Source organism: Myotis yumanensis, unplaced genomic scaffold, assembly GCF_028538775.1.
Source record: "Myotis yumanensis isolate MYYU_CA2020_CCGP unplaced genomic scaffold, mMyoYum1.0.hap1 SCAF_2, whole genome shotgun sequence".
Classification (NCBI taxonomy): domain Eukaryota; kingdom Metazoa; phylum Chordata; class Mammalia; order Chiroptera; family Vespertilionidae; genus Myotis; species Myotis yumanensis.
The window spans coordinates 12,426,820-12,448,314 of NW_027223753.1; the positions used below are offsets into that span (position 1 = coordinate 12,426,820).

Here is a 21,495-nt window from a genome sequence, read left to right on the forward strand (position 1 = left end):
CAGTTGGTTAGAGCATCATCCCATACTCCAAAAGGTTATGGATTCGCTTCCTGATTGGGGCACACATGAAGGCTACTGATCAATGTTTATCTCTCACATTGATGTTTCTCTCTCTCTCACCCCCATCCTCTCTCTCTAGAGACCAATAAAAACATATCCTCAGGTGAGCATTAAAAAACAAACAAACTAGCCATTTTGACTCTGTTATATTAACACTTAGCTTAAAATACATATTGTATAGCTGTACAAAAGTATTTTCTTTATACCATTATCTTTTAATCTTTTTCTACTTTTAACATTTTTTTTAACTTTTTAAACTTTTCTTGTTAAAACCTAAAACACAAACATATTAGTCCAGGCCTACATTGGGTCAGGATTGTCAATATCACTGTTTTCCACCTTCACATTTTGTCCCACTGGAAGGTCTCCAAGGGCAACAAGAGGAATGGATGGAGCTGTCATCACCTACCACAGCAATGCCTTCTTCTGGAATATCTCCTGAAGAAGCTGACTGAGGTTCTCCTTGAGGAGGTGTCACTCTTCAGAAATATGTCTGTGGTGGTTTGCTTTGTTTCTTTATTATTATTATTATTATTTTTTTAATATATATTTTTTAGTGATTTCAGAGAGGAAGGGGGAGGGAGAGAAAGAAACATGATGAGAGAATCATTGATTGGCTGCCTCCTGCATACCCCACACTGAGGATTGAGCCCACAACCTGGGCATGTGCCCTTGACCGGAATCAACCTGGGACCAGTTAGTCTGCAGGTCAACGCTCTATCCACTGAACCAAACCGGCTAGGGTTCTTTTTTAAAATTTATTATAGATTTGTTTGTAAGCAGATAATGCACCATGCACATTCCTCTTTATTCAATGTAAACCTTTTAGTATTGGGGTCCATGTTGTCAAACTTTTCAAGGAGCTTGTTGAGGTCTGCAAATGCTTCTGCTAAAGCCTTCATGGTGAACTTTCTTGGAGGTTCTTCTTTTTCTTCTGCAGTTTCCTTTCTCTTGCCTCTTCTTCAGCTATGTGTTCCTGTTCTAGTACCAACAACTCCTCATTAGTTAATTCTTCAGGAGCCACTCTAGGAGTGCTTCAATGTCATCCTCAACCACACCCAGGTTAAAGCTGCTTGTCATCTCAGTCACAAACTTGTTGATTTTTGCAACTTTTTCCCTTTAATGACTGCTGCAGTGTCACTAGGTGACCAGATTTTTTCAGCTCCATTATAATCATACTAGAGGCCTGGTGCATGAAATTCGTGCACAGATGGGGTCCCTAGGCCTGGCCGGTGATCAGGGCCTATCGGGTCTGTCTCGCCCAGTCCTGATCAGGGCCTGCCAGCTGTCGGCCGGAGCCTGCTGGACAGGCGAAGGGACTGCAGGAGGTTGGCTGTGGAAGTGCACTGACCACCAGGGGGCAGCTCCTGCATTGAGTGTCTGCCCCCTGGTGGTCAGTGTGTGTCATAGCAATTGGTTGACTGGTTGTAACGGTCGCTTATACTTTTATATATATAGACTAGAGGACTGGTGCATGAAATTTGTGCCCGGCCTGCACCCTCTCCAATCTGGGACCCCCTCGGGGGATGTCCGACTGCCTCTCGCAATCCAGAACCACCAGCTCCTAACCGCTCGCCTGCCTGATCGCCCCCAACTGCTCCTCTACTCGCCTGATCACCCCTAAACGCCTCTGCCTTGCCCTGCGCCTGGGACCCAGGATTCCCTCCTCTGGCCAGTCGCAGGCTCCCAGGACCTGGGCTTCCCTCCCTCTGGCCGGCCGCAGGGGACCATGGGCAGGCGGCTTCACCTGGGCCGCAGCCGCAGGCGCCCAGTACCACGGTGCGGGTGGCTTGTCCCTCTCCCAGGCCGCAGGCGCAGGCACTGGTGCCTGGGACCGCGGGGCGGGCTGCTTGTCCCTCTCCCGGGCCGCAGCCTGGCTGGTCCGCATTCCTCTCTCCCCAGTGTTGAGTGTCTGAGCAGTTCCAGCTTGAGGGTCTGAGGGCGTGAGGGCGTGATGGCCTTTGCATATTAGCTCTTTATTATATAGGATGGGACCAAAATCATATATGTGGTCTGACTTTGACCGAAATATCATTGTGTTGCATGACTGTAGTTAATTTTTACTTCAGCTACTGTAATTTTTCAGATCCAGAGTTTGTTTAGTTCTTATTTATAATTTCTACTATTTTACCCACATTCCCAACTTGTTCATACATCATGCTCCTTTAGTTCTTTTTCCACGGTTTTCTTCAGCAATTTGAGCATATTTAAAACAGTTAAAGTCTTTGTCTGGTATGTACAATGTTTTGGGCTTCCTCAGGGATGCTTCTTTTTTTATTCCTGTGAATGAGCCATGTTTTCCTGTTTCTCTGTATGCTTTATAATTTTTTTGTTGAGAACTAGACATTATTAATATTATAATGTGGAAACTCCAGATATCTTTCTCTCCCTTACCCAGGGACTGGTGATGGTGCAGTTATCTGTTTGATGACTTTTAGACAAGGACTACATTCCTTCCTGTGTGTGGTCATTGATGTCTTTAATTCATTAACTCCACAGGCAGCCAGTAACTCCTATTTTGATCTAATTTTAATGACTAGAATGTTAATGAAATTATCTTCATTTCCTTTATAAAACAGACTTACTATGGTCCTAGCTGGTTTGGCTCAGTGGACAGAGTGTCAGCCTGTGGACTAAAGGGTCCTGGGTTCAATTCAAGTCAAGGGTACATGCCTGGGTTGTGGGCTTGATCCCCTGTAGGGGGCGTGCAGGAGGCGCTGATCAGTGATTCTCTCTCATCATTGATGTTTCTATCTCTTTCTCTCCCTCTCCCTTCCTCTCTGAAATCAATAAAAATATATTTTAAAAATAATAAGATAAAATAGACTTACTATGGTTGACCCTTGAACAACATGGGGTGAGGGAAACCAATCACCTGTGCAGTTGAAAATCCATGTATAAATTAAATTGGTCCTCCACATATACATATTCCATATTGCCAATTGTGTACTGAAAATATGTACTATCAAACAGGAAGGAATAAGTCTTGTTCTTACCTGTTCCAAGAGAAAATTATGTACATCTTTCCCTTCTGGTAAAAAGTCCTTCAAGCTGAGGTCAGTCTCCCTCCATAGGGCTCCCACTTTCTTATGGCTCTGAAACAGAGATAAGTCAAAATCCATTTACTTTCATATTGGCAAGAGAAAAAAACAGAGTGCAGAACTGTTAAGACTAAAAAATCAAAACTTTCCCTTGCTAATATGAAGTTAATTTCTTAGGACTCTAAGCATTGAAATTCAGATGTCTGAAAGTATCCTATATAATAAAGGGGTAATGTGCAAATTGACCATCACTCCAACACACAAGATGGCCACCCCCATGTGGACAAAGATGGCCACCACAGGACAGGCGGCAGAGGAGGGCAGTTAAGGGCGACCAGGCCTGCAGGGGAGGGCAGTTAGGGGTGACCAGGCCGGCAGGGGAGGGCAGTTAGGGGCAATCGGGCCAGCAGGGGAGCAGTTAGGCGTCGATAGGCTGGCAGGGGAGTGGTTAGGGAGTGATCAGGCTGGCAGGCAGGCGAGCGGTTGGGAGCCAACAGTCCTGGATTGTGAGAGGGGTCCCAGACTGGAGAGGGTGCAGGCTGGGCTGAGGGACACACCATGCACGGATTTTGTGCACTGGGCCTCTAGTAGAAATATAATGGTAAATGACTGAAATTTAGCTGTTTAAGGTTTAATCATTTTTTTTACTGGATGATTAATGTGGGGATTGGCAAGCTGGTACTTGGAATTAAAAAAGTGATTAAAACACAGAGTTTACAAATTCAACACTTTCTTTCCTAGATAGGGCTAGAAGCATCTGCTATTAAAGCCACTCAATAATCTCACTGGTATTCCTCTTCCTAGTAGATCATGATTATGCTGCCTAATGTGAGAAGGCTAATAAAGTTGTTGCTCTTGAACCAGGTATGAGAAGTATTTCAAGGGAAAAGCACAGGTTGAACGCAAGAAACGGAGAAGAGCTGTGATCAGCTAGAAAACTGATGATTGCATAAAGGCATCGCGATAAAAGAAAACGGCACGTTTTGAGGGTGTTTGACTGCAGACTTTATGCTCTATGAGAATTTCATTTTAGTTTTTACAAAAAAAGTTAACAAGAATTTTGAGTTTTAAATAAGGACTAAGTCAAGTAGATGGGAGAGAAGAAGGGACTTTTTGATCTGCAATTAGGGTTCAATAAAAACTTTAGTGCCAGCAAGCAAAGTGTATTAATAACAAATAGATAAGCAACTAGAACTAGAGTCCAGGTTATTTGGTATACCTGTCTATGAATAACTATTACACAAATGTAATACAGAAGGACTTCTCTAGATTTATAAGGAGAAATAAAACACTGAATTGTTTTAATCAATGCTTATAAAACGATGAAAACTATCATCTCAATATTTTTAGTTTTGGTTTGAGTAAGTCAGAAATCACTCCGGAATTCTCATGCCTGAGTTTTATTTTGTTTTGACATAGGACCCCAGGCATTACATCACCAAACCAAACCCATCAGACCTCTAATAGTGCACTGACACACTCTTTTGAAACCATTGGTTTAGACTCATCTGTCTCCCTTTCCAGTTTATAAATTCCTTGACAGTTTAGAATTCTTTGTGGATTGAGATCCTAATATAACCTTTGTAGAGAATTGTGTAGTATTTATTAAATTAAAATGAATTTAACTTTAAGAGAGAGATTTACAATCCTGCAGTCATTTTTACCACCTATTTGTAATCAGATTACCTAGCCCATGATAAAAAAAAATAAAATCAATCATATTTTTAAAATCATCACCCAAGGATATGTTCTCATTGGTTTTTAGAGAGAGAGGAAGGAAGAGAGAGGGGAAAATGTGAGAGGGAAACTGATCGGTTGTCTCCAGTACATGCCCCGACCAGGGATCAACCCTGAAACCTTTTGGTGTACAGGACAACCCTCCAATTAACGAGCCATCTGGCCAGGGGGAAAAAATCAATCACTTAATGATTAATCCCATCTTTCTCTGAAAGCAGAGGAATTTTCATTGAAATACATTAAAAAATATAAATAATGCAGCCATTAAAAAAATATATATATATATGTTTTTCCTGATTTCAGAGAGGAAGAGAGAGAGAGAAACATCAATGATGAGAGAGAATCAGTAATTGGCTGCCTCCTGCATGCCCCCTACTGGGGATCGAGCCCACAACTAGGGCATGTGCCCTTGACCAGAATTGAACCGGGACCCTTCAGTCCTCAGGCGGAGGGCCTATCCACTGAGCCAAACCGGCTAGGGCAATAATGCAGCCATTTTGTTTTAAGAGAAGATAAAATAACTAGCCACAAATAAAGGTATCTTGAAATTCTTTAGAATTTTATCAAATCTAGTTGAGATTAGGTAATTCTTTTCCAAGTTACTACTAAACAGAAGGACAAATAAACCCCTGGAAGAAACTAGATTGAAACAGAGACCTCACTTTTTTTTTCAAATAATAAAAGGAAACAGAATTACGTGCACAGCGACACCTAAGCTATTTACAAATAACCCAAGGTCAAAATCACTGCCCTTCCTAATATGCTGTTGAGTCGGACACTCAGTTTAACACTCACCATTTGTTTGCATAGAAGGTGCAGTATTTCAGAAAGCAAGATTCCAGCTCTTCCGACAGGAAGTAAAGGTTTGCAAAATTCTCTGTAAAAGAAAAGAGTAGTGATTAAGTACCTCAGAACAAATTCCCTGTTGTAGGCAAACAATGTGTGCCAAAAGAACAGATACTGTCCATCTAAGTAACATTGGGCCAGCCAAATCCAATACCGACTCGGAGTAATTTTCAGCAGAAGTAGTTCAGGTTCATTTTATGTTTCATGGAGAAGCTGGAAAAGGACGTTAGAATTCCTGGGTTTTGTCTTTTTCTGTAACTGCTTCAATTATAGAAGTAATTGCAAGGCTCATTCTTTTTTTTAAAATATATTTTATTGACTTTCCACAGAGAGGAAGGGAGAGAGATAGAGAGCCAGAAACATCGATGAGAGAGAAACATCGACCAGCTGCCTCCTGCACACCCCCCCGACTGGGGACGTGCCTACAACCAAGGCACATGCCCTTGACCGGAATCAAACCTGGGACCATTCAGTCTGCAGGCCAATGCTCCACCCACTGAGACAAACCGGGTAGGGCGCAAGGCTCATTGTTACTTAATAATCTGTTTATTTACATAAATCCCTGCCTCAGTGGTTGAGCATCGAACTATAAACCAGGAGGTGGAGGTTTGATTCCCGGTTGGGGCCCCAGTCCAGGTTGTGGGCTTGATCCCCAGTGTGGGGCATGCAAGAGCCAGCTGATCAATGATTCTCTCTCATCAGTGATGTGTCTATCTCTCTCTCCCTCTCCCTTCCTCTTTGAAATCCATAACAATATATTTTTAAAAAATAAATCCCACTTTAAGCTGGAAGGCGAGAAGCACCTTAGGTAACAGGGAGTTGTAAAACTTAGTTATTAAGTGTTTTTAAGAAAGGAAGCCTTTTTTATAAAGAATATAGATGAAACATAGAAATGGACCAATTTTTTCATAGTCTAAGCCAGTATTTCCTAAATTGTATTCTGTAGGGTATCAATAGTCATTCCTTAAAAAAAAAAATCTATTGTCAATTAAGTGAGGCAATGTGAATTAAACAAACCTGAATAGTTTTTACTTTTTTGTTTTACTATAGAATTCTCATAATTTTGAATGTGCTATAATAAACTTGTGAATGTCAAAGAAAAGAGACACAACAGCATATAGACCAGTGGTTCTCAACCTTCCTAATGCCGCGACCCTTTAATACAGTTCCTCATGTTGTGGTGACCTCCAATTTCATTGTTACAAATTAAACATAATTAAAGCATAGTGATTAATCACAAAAACAACATGTAGTCATATATGTGTTTTCCGATGGTCTTAGGCGACCCCTGTGAAAGGTTCGTTCGACCCCCAAAGGGGTCGCGACCCACAGGTTGAGAACCGCTGATATAGACTTTGACTATATGAACAATTTTTAGGGAAATACTAGCTTATACAACATGGCAATCATTTCCCACTCATGTTCAAATTTAGGAATGCCTGAGACCTCAGTTCCTTTTATAACAACCGGAGCATGCACTATGCAGGTGTCACAGTCTGATAAGCTATTATGTGGAAATATAACTTCTCACAACATTGCAGCAATGACAGACATTAAAAGTCAGGTTAACATTAAGTTTCCAGGAGCAATCACCCTTCTGTCAGATTCTGGAGCCAAATCTATAATCACTGCTAACCTCAACGGACCACAAGGCTATAATATCCCCATCACTTGTGCAGTATAGATCTAATATAATGTAACATTTTTACATTAAAATTAGAAGTCTTAAATAGTCACAGGCTGCATCCAAGAGTCTCCAAAGGCACTATGGCAGCAATTTTCAACTGGTGTGCCACAGTAATTTTTTTCTATTTTTTAAAATATAGTAATCATTTTTATTTATTTATTGAATAAATGAATGAACATATCCATTCATGAATTCATTACAGATTTATCGAACATTAGTTTTACAACCTAACGTTAACCAGAATGTTAAGAATTAAAAATACAATATATAAGGAAGTATAGTGAGATTATGTAGACAGGAGGGGAAGGAGGGAGTGTGTCAGTCAACAGGAAAGAAGAGCAGGATAGGAAATGATGGCAGATCCTGGTACAGTTAGGAAACTCCTAGTAGATTAATAACCAGACAAGAGTTTGTGTGTGTTGTGTTGGGGAGCAAGTGGTGGTAGGTGGGAGTTGATTGGAAGAAGGAAGTTAGAAAATGTGAAATTGAAGATAAAAACAAAGGCCAGATTATAAAGTGTTTATTAGTCAAGCTAAGGAGTTTGATCTTGAAGACAAACAGAAAGTTTAACACTACCTAACATTTTTTGAGGTAAAGAAGTTTTCTCTTTATATCTTTGAGGAGTTTTATGGTTTCCATCTTTACTCCATTTCCATTAATTGTGAGTGGGGTGAGATAGGTTTAATTTGTTCTTCTACATGTGGTCATCCAGTTTCCCCAACATTACTGAGGGGATTATCCTTTCCCAGAGAGAATGTTTAAAACATGGACTACCTGACTATTTAGTCAGGGGCACTGACCTTTTCCTTAGATTGTCAAATAAAAAAATGATAACAGCCAACATAACAATAGCTGTTTGGTGTGAATGAGTGAAAATTATACCTATTTTTTTTAAAAAAATATATTTTATTGATTTTTTACAGTAAAGGAAGGGAGAGGGATAGAGAGTTAGAAACATCAATGAGAGAGAAACATCGACCAGCTGCCTCCTGCACACTCCCTACTGGGGATGTGCCCACAACCAAGGTACATGCCCTTGACCGGAATCGAACCTGGGACCTTTCAGTCCGCAGGCCGACGCTCTATCCACTGAGCCATACTGGTTAGGGCAAAATTATACCTATTTTTGTCAGATCAGCAAAAAATGTATTTTTTTTGTTGTGCTGCAGAATTTTAGTAATTAGTTTGTGTGTGCTATAAGATGAAAAAGGTTGAAAACTGCTGTACTAAGGGAACAGCATTATGCTAGAAGGCCAGCTGATGAGTTTTGCGTCAGTTTAACTTGACATATAGCAAAAGAAACAAGAACAACTTACATGGCAAGTTCTCGCAGGGAGATTCCGCCTTCTTTTAACATGGGAGTTACCAGTTCAGCAAGGTACAACCAAATATGAGGAATATCAATGGCCATGTCATCTGCTGTTTCCAATGTTTCTGAAAAGCTAAAAAAGAACAAGAAAAAATTCACATGCAAATGTAATTCAAAAGTTAAGATTAAGTAAAGAGACCAAAATCAGCCAGCAAAGAAGTGCCAATTAAGCACTTGCTATGTTAGGTACTGTTCTGGGCGTAAAGTAACTGGTTCTTGCTCTCAAAGAACTTACATTAGTGTTGGGGGAGGGAGAGAAAAGAATCTTTGCAGATAGGGCCAATACAATATGCTGAAGAACATGAACTATGGTACTAGGATCTCCCAATACAGCTGGTGGTCAGAAAATACCTCTGTATTGAGGTGACATTTGAAAGACTTAAATGATGGAAATGAGGTAGCCATGTGAAATTCTGGGGAATAGCTATCAATTTAACCAGAGTATGCCACTCTTCCTTACCTACCTTAGAAGCCTATACTATAAAGAGCTCATTACAGTTGAGTATCATATCTTTGGAGTCAGCCAGAAGCACTGACTAAAAATTTAGTGTAGTGCAGATCAGAAACAAAGAGAAGAAAAGGCAAAACCCTTTGTCCTTAAGGAGCTTACAATAGGGGAAAAACTGGAAGGATATAAATGAGTTGGACAACTTTACTAATAACATCAGCATTATAACATGTTACCAACTGTTGTATTTTCAAAGAAAAATTAATGGTTTCAGGCTTTCAGGCTATGAAATATTTCTCAATATGAAGTGAAATAAATGGGATTTGAATATAGTACTTAGGAAAGTCAAATACAAAATATTAGTGCAATTTTACTTAGGCTCAACAGCATAGCTATTCAGTTATAAGCATAAAAACATAACCTAAGACTTTCTTAATTAGTCCCATATATAGCATTTTAAAAAAAATATATTTTATCGATTTCCTACAGAGAGGAAGGGAGTGGGATAGAGAGAGTTAGAAACATCGATCAGCTGCCTCCTGCACACCCCCCAACTGGGATGTGCCCGCAACCAAAGTACATGCCCTTGACCGGAATCAAACCTGGGACCCTTCAGTCCACAGGCCGACGCTCTATCCACTGAGTCAAACCAGCCAGGGCTATATAGCATTTTAAAAAGTACAAAAGCAAAGGTAAATTTAATTATAGGACACACATACATACTTACAAGGAAATACACATAATCACAAGAAAAGGGAAGAATGAATGAAGAGGCATGGGCAGGTGGTATTTGTCTTCATGTCCTTTCAGATCTCTGCATATATAGTATGTGCTTTTCCACTGCAGTTCTAGTTTCTAGCAGAGTATGCCACTCTTCCTTACCTACCTTAGAAGCCTATACTTCACGTCATTAAAATTTTTCACTTAAACAAAAAGGTACCACTACGAGGGATAGTCACCTTTCTAAAGGTGCCATTTCAAAAACAGTTTGCAGCTTAACCACATTATCCAACTCTGGACTCCATGAATCCTTAACGCCAACTTTCTGAGTTTTCAGCTTGGAATTATTTGACATCTATTTGTGATACAAGAGATACTTGACTATTCTCCCATTATGTGTAGACTTTCAGCTCAGTTAATGTGCTACTAATAGACCATAATCTGGACGGACTCCAAGATTTCTGGGTTAATCACCCTATAATGCCAATTCATGTTTCATGGGTTAGTGGCATAGATTAAGCTGTTTAATGAGCCCATGAGACAATAACTGCACCGTGCTGGTCTTTCAGCAGTATAACTACTGCCATTTTCATCTTATATTACAACTAAAAGATACCCATATTCTTGCCTTGGTATTCTACTTCTCAATTAGTCATGGGACTATTTGCAGAACACAATCACTGGTCAAATCCATACTGCTGATAAAAAAAACCATGTTTGGCTGAACATAGGATTTCCATAAAACAATCCTGTTATAAGACATTTCTTTTTAGTTCCTAAATCCTTTTGTATGGTTTTAAAAGAAAAATCCTAGGTATGTAGAAGCTCCTACACACAGTAGTCTTTGGACTACATACTACATCGTCTATTAAAATGCCTTGCATGATACACATTTTTTGCTGCCTGAATGACTGAAATAGAGCTATACCATACCCTTGCTTCTTGGTATGTAGTGACCATCACACCCACTGAACTGCACCCATAGGTGGGACTTTAGGCATCCTCCCCCATTTTAATTATAGAAGATCTACTTTTATTTATTTTATATACTGGGTTCCTGCCTAAAATTTAATTTAGAAAAGGAGTACATGGTTAAAAGTTGGAATTTTAAAAAATTCAGTAAAGGTCTGATCAGAAATCTGCTAAAAGGCCAAAATAATCTAACAGTTTGGAAATGATATTGTCAGCAGCTCTTGCACAATTTGCATGAAGATAACTAAGTTTTAAATGGAAATTTTGCTGTAGATAAATAAGGAAGAGATAGTGAGTACATCTAAAAGTCAGATTGATCAAGTATTATTATGACTAATCAAAAGAATCTAACTACAGGTAAAAGGGAGAAATAAAAGAAGATGAAAAGCTTTCTTCTACTGCAGTATCATCTGCAAAGACTATTTAAACCAGATCCTACCTAGATGAGCAAAGAGGGTCTTCACTGTCCACTGGCACCTCTGCAGGTTTGCACTTGAACCTTAGTATGAATGTCTGTGTAAGCTCTGAACTCTAACTTCTTACAAAGGCAGAAATGCCATTGTGGCAAGAAAAGTTCAAAAAAGGAGGTGATAAAAATTTCCTCTCCAACAAACATTTCTCAAAGTGAAATACTAATATATCAAGCCTCCTGAAGGACACATATTTTGTGTTTATTGTCAACTCCAATTTTTACCATCCTGGATGTCATGTTTATTAAACTTTCAAAGTGATTCCAATTCTGTGGCTAATAGTTGAGTGCTAACAGTGCTCTCATCTACCCTTACTAGACACTTAAAAAAGAAGTCGTCTAAAGCCATGATATAAAACAGTGCTTGAACTGCACCTACCCACCTACTTTACATCATAAAGCATTTAGATTCAAGTCCTGAATATTCTAAGAGAATGGCTGATGTTGCCTTTGTGGAGATGTTTGATATATGGCAACTGTTATGCTCAGAGTTGATGTAGCACCTTGTAAGGAAAATTCCAAAGGATCTAAGCTTTATTTATAAACAACCTGACATAAAGAGCCTATTTGAAACTTCTGTCTAATCTAACTTAATATTTAGTAGCATTGCACGCCTTAAAAGGAACTGCAGGAGAGATGGCTCGCTTGGGAAACTAGACAGAAATAGCTTCAATGACCACTCAAAAGTTGGCATCTAAGCAGTAGCAGCATACAAGAAAGCTAACCTTAGGTGCTCCCCCACAATTCTGTATAAAAACAAAAATATTTGGATGTCGGGACTAAAGAGACATAAGACTTAGGGCATTTCCATGGCTCCAATGAACTGGCCTCTCTGGACAGTATGGACTATTTATAACTTGGACTTTAGAAGTAACTGGGAAACTCTGATCTATTTGCAAGAAGCCTCTTTGTGGATAATGACTTGAAACTATCGGTTTGTTTCCATCTTAGAAAAAACTGACAGGTCTCTCCATTTAGGGAGAAATAGGGGTCTTTGTAGGGGTTCTGATCTAAGGATGGCCTGGTTAGGTCTAATTTAATATTAAAAGCTAGCCTGGAGCCACTGCATTATCTCTAGCTGTAGAAGGAAGTAAAAATAGAAAAAGATGAAGTAGTTCCTGAGACACAGAAGTGTTAATCTCATTTTCAGTCTAAATAAATGGTTGTGGTAGTACCGTCAGCAGCAGCTACAGTGCCAGTGAAAGTGTGGATACCATGACTGGAGGACACTTTTTCCTCAAGGGACCAACAAAGGGAAATGCAAATGTCTGAGACAGCTTAGAAAGCAAGCTGGCACCTAACAAATTCAAGTAAAACTGATGAAGCCAGTCTACACTTCTCAGGGTCTTTCCAGATATGAATGATTTCTGAGTATAGTTTGAAGAGAGACGTGAAACAGTAAATAATAATCCAGCATTTCCCAAATTTTCTGGTGACTATAGCACAATATCTGGGTAAAAACTAAGTTTTTTATAAAATAATATAATAGTTATTGCAAATGTAGTTCTAGGGGGTTGAAATTATACTTTCAAGTTGGCTAGGGGCAGACCTCAATTTGTTTGTGCGGGTGTGTATACCCCCCATTGCTTTTACTATTTATACTGGTTGGTTACTGGAGTAAACAACATATTTCTCTTTTAAAACTGGAAACCATCCTGGCCTAAATGCCAACAACCACAGCAATTTTTGCCAAAGTTTCTTATTAAATTAACTGGGTCAGATAGCCTTAATCTAGTTAGGCACTGAATTCAGAGAAATTTAACTTACTGCTGAAAGATAACTTGAAAAAAATGTTTCTATTGATTTTTTAGAGAGAGGGAGAGGTTGAGAGATATAGAAACATTGATTGGTTATCTCCTGTATACCCTCTACTAGGGATTGAATTGAAACCCAGGCATGTGCCCTGACGGGGACTCGAATCCGTGACCTCTTGGTGCAGGGATGACGCTCAATCCTCTGAGCCACACTGACCAGGCTGAAAGACAACTTTTTAATGATCCTAGGGGCAAGTATACATTTTCCAGAACCTTGAGGACAATTCCACCTTTCCTCACAAAATCAAATGAGTAATTTTTCTAAGTACATTCAATCTTGGCATTTAATGATTACACTATTCTAAGAGGCTGACTATAGCTGAAAGACACACAGTAGCATTTCATCACATGTGCATTTAATGCACAAGAATACAACCTGAGCCCTGGCTGGTGTTGCTAAGTGGTTAGAGTGTCGGCCTGCTGACCGAAGGATCTCAGGTTTGATTCTCAGTCAAGGGTATGTCCCTGGGTTGAAGGTTCGATCTCTAGCCCCGATTGGGGCACATGCGGGGGGTGACCAATTGATGTGCCACTCTCACATCAATGTTTCTCCTTCCCTCCCTTCCACTCTCTCTAAAAATCAATAGAAAAGATACCCTCTGGTGAAGATTAACAAAACAACAACAACAAAAAGTACATGAGCTTGGCAAAAAAGATTTACAAGGAGAAAAATAACTTGAATAATGCAGAATTCTTACTGCCATTCTGCTTAATGAGCTATCCCAAGTGAGTATGAGCTGGGAGATGTGGATCTGGTGTCCAGCCCCCAGGAAGTCTTAGTTCCTGTTCCCTTAGAGCGTGAGCATGTATCAGAGATGGCTTTGATTGTAAGTTTATATTGTACAACATGGCTCCTAAAACTAAATTTTTTAACATATGCAATCTTCCTCTTAAACATTGCTTTTAGAACCTAAGCCTGGGTAGATTCTATGGCTGTACCACAAAGAACTGATCCATCCACTTGTGATGATGGTATAGCACAAAGAAATCAGAATCTGATCAAATGAGGATCAACACTAGTGACAGCCAGACTTCATCAAACTAACCATCAGCAGGAGTCATAATGAACCCAACCTGGAATAGACTAACTCATTAACAACTTGGAGTTACATACCCTTCTACAGTGCTAACATGAACAGACAAGCATTTATGGGCAAAAACAAATATGGTCTATTGAAAGGTTTAAGGCTTTCTGGGTTAAGTCAAATTTTCCAAAAGTTTTCACAAAGAAAAGTTTTTTCCTCAAAGAATAGCCAAGGGTTTACTTAGCTGGTGAGGCCTTAGCTGATCCCCCCACGGTTAAGGGATCTCTGCTACCTTACTTATGTCATAATATAGGTCTAACAATTAGTATAAAAAAGCAGAAGATAACTTTTATGATTTAGTACAGTCTACAAATGCCATCATACCAACTAACATATTAGCAATATTACACATCAACATGTTAGAGAGGGGACAATTTAATCTATGGAAGAAGCTAAAAACTTAAGGTAGATATGTGCTATTAAAATGAACTACTCAAGAGTCTAGTCAAGGAATACCACCATTCTTGAGGAGAATACTGACCCTTTGAAAAAGTCCTGCTTGCTGAGCTTCTCTGACTGCACCAGCTGATACAGTAACTGGCCCATGTGATCCCTGGTGATTTGGCTCCTTTCCAGGGTGGACTCAACCCCCACTCTCACAAACACGTGTAGCGGGCCCTGGGCATTCAGCTCCTCCACACACTGCATGGCTTCCTGTTCAAATAGCAAATAAAAGCTTATCCCAAATCTAGATAGAATCACCAGATGGTTAAAATAAGCTTAAAATCTTTTACTTATGACAAACTCAGCAGAAAGCTCAACAAACAAGACATTTTCACATATAGTTTTTAAAACATTAATACAACTCAGTAAAATGCAGGCTGATATAGACAATATTAATCATATTTTCAAAACGAAAAAAGTGTGTCTTTATAAGCAAATGTGTTTAGGTTAACAACTTTATTCAAGATCACTCAAAGGACCAGAGACAAAAACATATTTTTCTACACAATGTTTGCTTATTTTAGGATCATTTTAAAAACTAAAAATGGTGTATTATGAAATAGAAATTCAATGTCATGATTCAAAGGCCTTCCTTAAAATGGCAACTGAGGTAATTCTGTTTGGGTATGTTAATACTTGCAAAATCTTCGATGAAAAAGGTCTTCTTTGACAGTAAAGTATATATGCTTAGCTTAAGTACTAGAACCCCTTATGAAGTTCTTGGGTTCTTACCCTGGGCTGACCTGGCTAGGTGATACATTTGGTGTGGAGGGTAAAGCCTGGCAGCCAAGGTTGCTGAGTCACCAATATAGCAGTGTGCCAACCCGCCCTCACCTCTCAACTTGGAGTACAAAATCCTTTGGTTTCACCTCTAAAGAGAGCAGCTCTTCTGAGGGGGAAGATGCATGTGAGAAGGCAGCCTCCTAATTGAAGGAGGGGTAAGGCCATGTAGGTGTCTCCCTGATGCTTTATTGCCCCTCTGCTACTTTATTTAATACCTCCCCATGCCAACTTTCTATTTAGAAAAATTTCCAACTACAGACAAATTAAATAGTACAATGTACACCTAGATAGCTTCACTTCAATTGAGATTCATCCACTGTTAGTTTTTTCTCTACATCTAAGCAATTTAACATGCATACAACAGTCAATACAAATATTATCCGACATATATAGTACATATTTGAATTCCCATAATTGTTCCCAAATGTCCAATATAGCTTGTTGTTGTTTTAGGATCTGATTAAAAACCTGGCATCACATGTCATGATGTCTCTCTCTTTAGACTCCTTTAATCTAGACAGTCCTCTCTCTCTTTTTTATCCTTCTATGACATTGGCATTTTTGAAACATTCATGCTAGTTGTCATTTCCAGCTCCATCTGCACTTCATGCACATTCATAGTCTGCTAAATAAATTGCCATCATCCTTCTAATGTCCAACTTCCAGAATGTTGCTGCCATCTATTCCCTATGCCTCCTATGCTTGTGGGTTTTTGCCTCATATTAAGAGCATCATCATCATTATAATGCCTTTTAAGGAGAGAGTGGAAAGGAATGCAAGTATTCAATTCAATCTTCACTTTAACCTGAGTGATTAAGTAAGTGTTTTTCAATGGGAATTCACTGAATCTGCATATAGGACCAACTAACTACATCATGATACCTCTAATGTCCAGCAGTTCATAATCCTGCCCTTCTCCCTAATTTTCTCACGGTTTGATTTTTCTTGTTGAGCTCTCAGCTGAAATGATACGGTCTCTGTGACTTCCCAACCATGGACTCTTAAAATCACCCAATTTTACTTCTCCGCACTGAAACATTTTATTTGGTAGCTGTTTGTTTATTTATTACCTATATTTAGAGCAGCTTTGTCTTCATTTCCCACTAAAAGATCCATAAAAACAGACCAGGGCTACTCATTACATATACTACAGTATATCCAGGCAGTATTTCCTAAAATGTGGCTGGCACATTTTAGGTACTCAATCAATATATGTCACAGAAGCTAAAAACAGGCTGTAGAGTCAGACAAATATAGGTTTGAATCCTGGCTCGGTCACTACTGCGTGAGTCGAGGAGTGTACTTTAATCTCTCAGCCTTAACTTCCAAACAAAAGCTCAATAAATATTTTTATTATTGTTAACTAGTGGGGTCCCTCGGCCTGGCCTGCGGTATCGGGCCAAAACCGCCTCTCCAACACCCCCAAGGGGTCCGGATTGTGAGAGGGCGCAGGCCAGGCTGAGGGACCCCACTGGTGAAGGATCAGGGCCGGGAAGGGATGCAGGAGGTTGGCCAGGTGGGGAGGGACCCCGAGAGGGCTCCAGGGCATGTCTGGCCTGTCTTGCTCAGTCCCAATTGGCTGGACCCTAGCAGCAAGCTAATCCATGGGTTGGAGTGTCTGCCCCCGGTGGTAAGTGCACATCATAGCGACTGGTCAACCAGTCAACTGTCTGCCCCCAGTGGTCAGTGCACATCATAGTGAGTGGTTGAGCGGCCTTAGCATATTATTAGCATATTACGCTTTGATTGGTTGAACGATGACCAGATGACCGGACACTTAGCATATTAGGCTTTTATTATATAGGATAATAATAGCATCTATTAAGATGTTAGGAAAAAACTCTTCCTTAGGATGAGCTCTCTAAGCCTTTAGTATGACATACTAATACCCTAAAGATAATAAGATAAAGTATAGTTTATGCTCTAAAGCTAGCAGCCTGGCTTTGAATACTGAGTCTGCCACTTATCAGCAACATAACTTAAAGCATGCTACTTTACCTCTTTGCATCTCAGTTTCCTTATCTTTAAAAATGGCTGTTATAATATTACTACCAGAAAGGTTTATACATATAATATTTGTAAAGTAGCACAGAGTCCATAGTAAGACCTCATTATGAGTCATACCTGATTGTCCCTTCAACACTGCAGGCCAGATGTAGGGCTAATGATGAATCCAAGAGTCCTCTTGTTGCACATAAGTGTTACTAAGGTCCTTTCTCCCTATATCTTCAGCTCATCACAGGGTCATATTTTTTCCTCTTTCAAAGTTTTGGCTGCTCACTGATTTTTCATATTCCTCAAATTATTTCTAAAGCCAAATTCCACTGCTTTCTTCCTACTGTCTCTGCTGTTCATCTTTTCATCTTTCTTAGCCTTTCCTCTTTCTTGTGAGTCTCATATTTCTCTACTACCACACAGGAAAAAAAGCTGTGCAACCATTTTACAAAAATATTCTCCTTTCTAAGAATCTAACTAACAAATCACAGTATATTAAGTATATGCTTTGGCTCTTTTCTGTTAATGTTTATTTATTTTTGCTGGTTTTCAAGGGCTTCTACAAAGTCCTCCTCTCGAAATTGCTTGTCATGAAAACTTCCTATTTCTTCTAAATTTTGGACAATTTCACGGCTTGAAGTTTTTAGAAAGTTGGGCTATAGCTAACACCAAGCTGAATTTTTTGTATGGAAAGCAGATAATAACTAGGTTGTTAAGAGAAACTTGAAAAGAATTTTCTATTATATATGCCAAAGCAAAGGACTTAATATATCTGACAAATATTTTTAACAAGCCTTTGTTTACTCCAGATCCCTAAGTTAAGTCTCATTATATGATCTCTCCAAAATAGATCTACAGCATTTATTATAACTACAATTTAAATATCTAAATGTGCAGTTACCTGTTTAGGGTCTGTCTCTGCAACTAGACATTAGGGCACATGAAGCCAGGCAGTATATCTCTCTTATTCAATACCATCTTAAAGTGAAGATCAAAGAGATGCTCAGGGCTAACGAAGGGCAAATGCAAAGCTATGTCTTGAAATGTCTGATTTAGGCTGTCTGACCCTGGCCCACTGTTTACTCCTCTGTGCCCGTTTTCTACGTATGAAATAAAGACGAAGTAGTATCAGCCATACTAGAAAGTTAATAGAAGAATGACGATAAACTGACCATAAAGATCATGGGAGGTAATAGACAGGGAGCCAGAAATGCCTCATAATAATAATGTCTTGGTTTTGATCATTAATATCAAAGCCAATTTGGTTACCCCATAGTGGGGGATGGATTGGTACCCATTCTCTCTCCCTGCCACTTGATCTTGTCAACTACATAATTTAAAAGAGAGGACGAGGCAGAAAGGTATGAAGGTTGTGCAAACTGAGCTGTGTAGGACTTGGATCACACATTCTAAGCCTTGTTAGTTCACAATGACAACTAAACAGAACCAAGTTACTATGTCTGTCATAGGGCTTTCTCTGTTGTTGCTTTCTTGAAAAATATCTCATTTACCTTAAAATCATTAATGTGTAGAAATTCATCAATGACAGATTTCGACTTCCTCTCCATTTCCTCTTCTGACAATGAAGGCTTGTCAGGGGCTGATGTTGTTGGAATTTCTGGTTTCACTACTAGTGAGGTTTAAAAAAGTAAGAAAGTGAAAATGACAAAAAGTATCATTAAAATGGTGATATCATAGTTGATAATGTTTACATGTTGTTATATCACTTTTTTTAGTAAAGGTATTAAAAATAGGTACAAATTTGACAAAGCAAGATACCTAAAAGCAGAATACAGAAACATCTATTTTAGAATAGATATACAGTAAGTAACTTTATGATCACAACAATTAAAAGGATAGAGGATATGATAAATGTTTATAATTAAAGCTTTTTTGTTCCTTTCAGTATTTTGACTCCTCTCCATTGCTTCTAAGATGAAGAGCGCACCTGAGGCCTGTATAATTGTACAGAGTTATACCCACACTGGCCTTTGGCAAGTGCTTGAAGATGACATGGCTCTGCCTCGTACCACTGTGCTCATGGTACTCCCTGTCTGGAATGCTCTTGCTCTCTGCTCCATACCTACCCCTCCCTACAAACCTGTTTTAAGGCCTATCGGTCCTTCCGTCCTTAGGGAAGCTTTTCCTGATATCCCTCTGTCCATTCTAGGCAGTTCCTTTGTTAAATATGCCCTTAGAACTGTGTTCCTTTCCTTCATAGCATTTTTCTTAGTTTGTATTGATAGGGATTATTTTGTAAAACTATTTGATAAAGGTCTTCCTGACCCAGAGACTGAAGGCTGAGAGCAGGGAATGAGTGCCCAGAAGTCACTAGTTGCTCAGTGTGCACACAGTAAATGGACAAATGATCAAGACAGTAAACATCCAAAGGGCAGCTGTGCTACATTATTCACTACATGGTATTTCCATGCCCTATTTTATTATGTTCCCAAAATACTTAACACAGATAAGAAAGCTACATGTCCTTAAAAATGAAGGATCTGGAGTCTCTCTCAGTTGGGGGAAGACATTTCAACTTGCTTTTGAAATCCATTTAAAGATTACAGTTAGAAGACACAATTTAAAGAGTAAAACAAATTTTAAAGTTATAAAAATGTTATAAACAACCAGTATTACCTCAGGGTGAAGAGTTAAAAGATGCTAAAAATTATCTTTAAACTATTTTTCATCACTATCATTATCATCATCACCACCACGACCTCTAGTACCTTTTGAAAACTTTGTATTTATCAGGTAATGTTCTCAGTAGTTACATGTATTGACTTCTCATTTAATCTTCATAATAACCCTACACTTGTTATCCCCAGGTAGCAAATGAGGAAACTGAAACACAGATAGGTTAAACTCATGTGGCAATTTTTAGAGCATTATCTGAGTCTTCCTCTAAGCATATACATGCTAAACGTACAAAACCCACAGAGATTACCAAGGAACATGAAAGTAACAAAAGACAATCTGATACTCTCTCTTTGGTTTGCCTTGCAGTGTCTCAGTGTCAGAATTCCATACATTTGAGGGGCTCTACAAAGCATAAGCACTCTATGCACAGTGGGATGTTATGTAGAGAACGTGTAAGAATTTCAGATTGCTTACTTCATCATCATCACATTTAACAGAGAAAGAAGAAAATTTACAAACTGCTGAACAAAAGGATACCTGAGGAATGAGAACTAGGTTACAAAACTCTGAGGATGATGCCTTTAACTTTTAAGGTGCCAGTGTGTGTGTTACCATGAAATTTACTCAGGCACAAAGTCTCCTTTATATTTTTCCTTCCAAATTAAAGGCCCATTCCTTCATCCTACATGTTTATACAGTCTCTCACCTGACTCCCTGGCTTTGCTCCGGTCAGCCTCAGCGATGTTCCTTTCCACATCCATGCCTCCTGTAAGCTGTTTCACAGTCTCCAGCATCTCTCTTCTTTGCTCTTCTTGAGACTGATTGTCTAACAGGTCTTTACTGCTGCTGCCCCTTATGAAAGTGTTCGGACGAGCTGTTGCAGGTGGAAGGGGTTTGTCATTCTTCTCCCTGCCTGTGCTTCCACGACTTAAAAGACAAAACACTTGTCAAAAGAAAGACCCCCATCTCCTTATATATTTAAATTATGAAGCAACTTACTTTAGTTTTCCTAAAGCATGCAGAATCATTTTTGAGAAAACTTTAGATATGTAAGGTATCAATTATATTTTAAAGTGTAATTATTTATGAAAACATGTAAATCAGTGCTTTAAAGAGAATATTCATAACTGAAACCTATAAGTTCATGTTGACCAATGTCACCTTAATAAATTTAATTAAAAAAAGAGAGTATTAAGATAGCTTGGGAAGAGATTAACCAAAGAACTTATATGCATCTATGCATAACCCATGGACATACACAATTGTGTGATGAAGGTATGGGGGAGGGGCAGATGCAAAGTGGAGGGGGTCAATGGGGAAAAAAAGTGGACATCAGTATACTTTCAACAATAAAGATAAATTTAAAAAAAGATAGCTTAATTTTT

General features: G+C 39.1%; 1 protein-coding gene across 18 annotated transcripts in view; it reads right to left on the reverse strand.

Annotated features, from left to right (window-relative positions):
* Positions 1–21,495, reverse strand: part of EIF4G3 (eukaryotic translation initiation factor 4 gamma 3) — a 274,226-nt gene that overhangs the window by 8,919 nt on the left and 243,812 nt on the right. For all 18 annotated transcript variants that reach the window (XM_070404282.1, XM_070404280.1, XM_070404267.1 and 15 more), the window contains 6 exons: positions 20,817–21,037; positions 18,982–19,100; positions 14,730–14,902; positions 8,688–8,813; positions 5,634–5,715; positions 3,057–3,155 (listed from right to left, as the gene is read on the reverse strand). In XM_070404282.1, the coding sequence (XP_070260383.1) occupies positions 3,057–3,155; positions 5,634–5,715; positions 8,688–8,813; positions 14,730–14,902; positions 18,982–19,100; positions 20,817–21,037 (820 nt within the window). The remainder of the gene's footprint in view (positions 1–3,056; positions 3,156–5,633; positions 5,716–8,687; positions 8,814–14,729; positions 14,903–18,981; positions 19,101–20,816; positions 21,038–21,495) is intronic.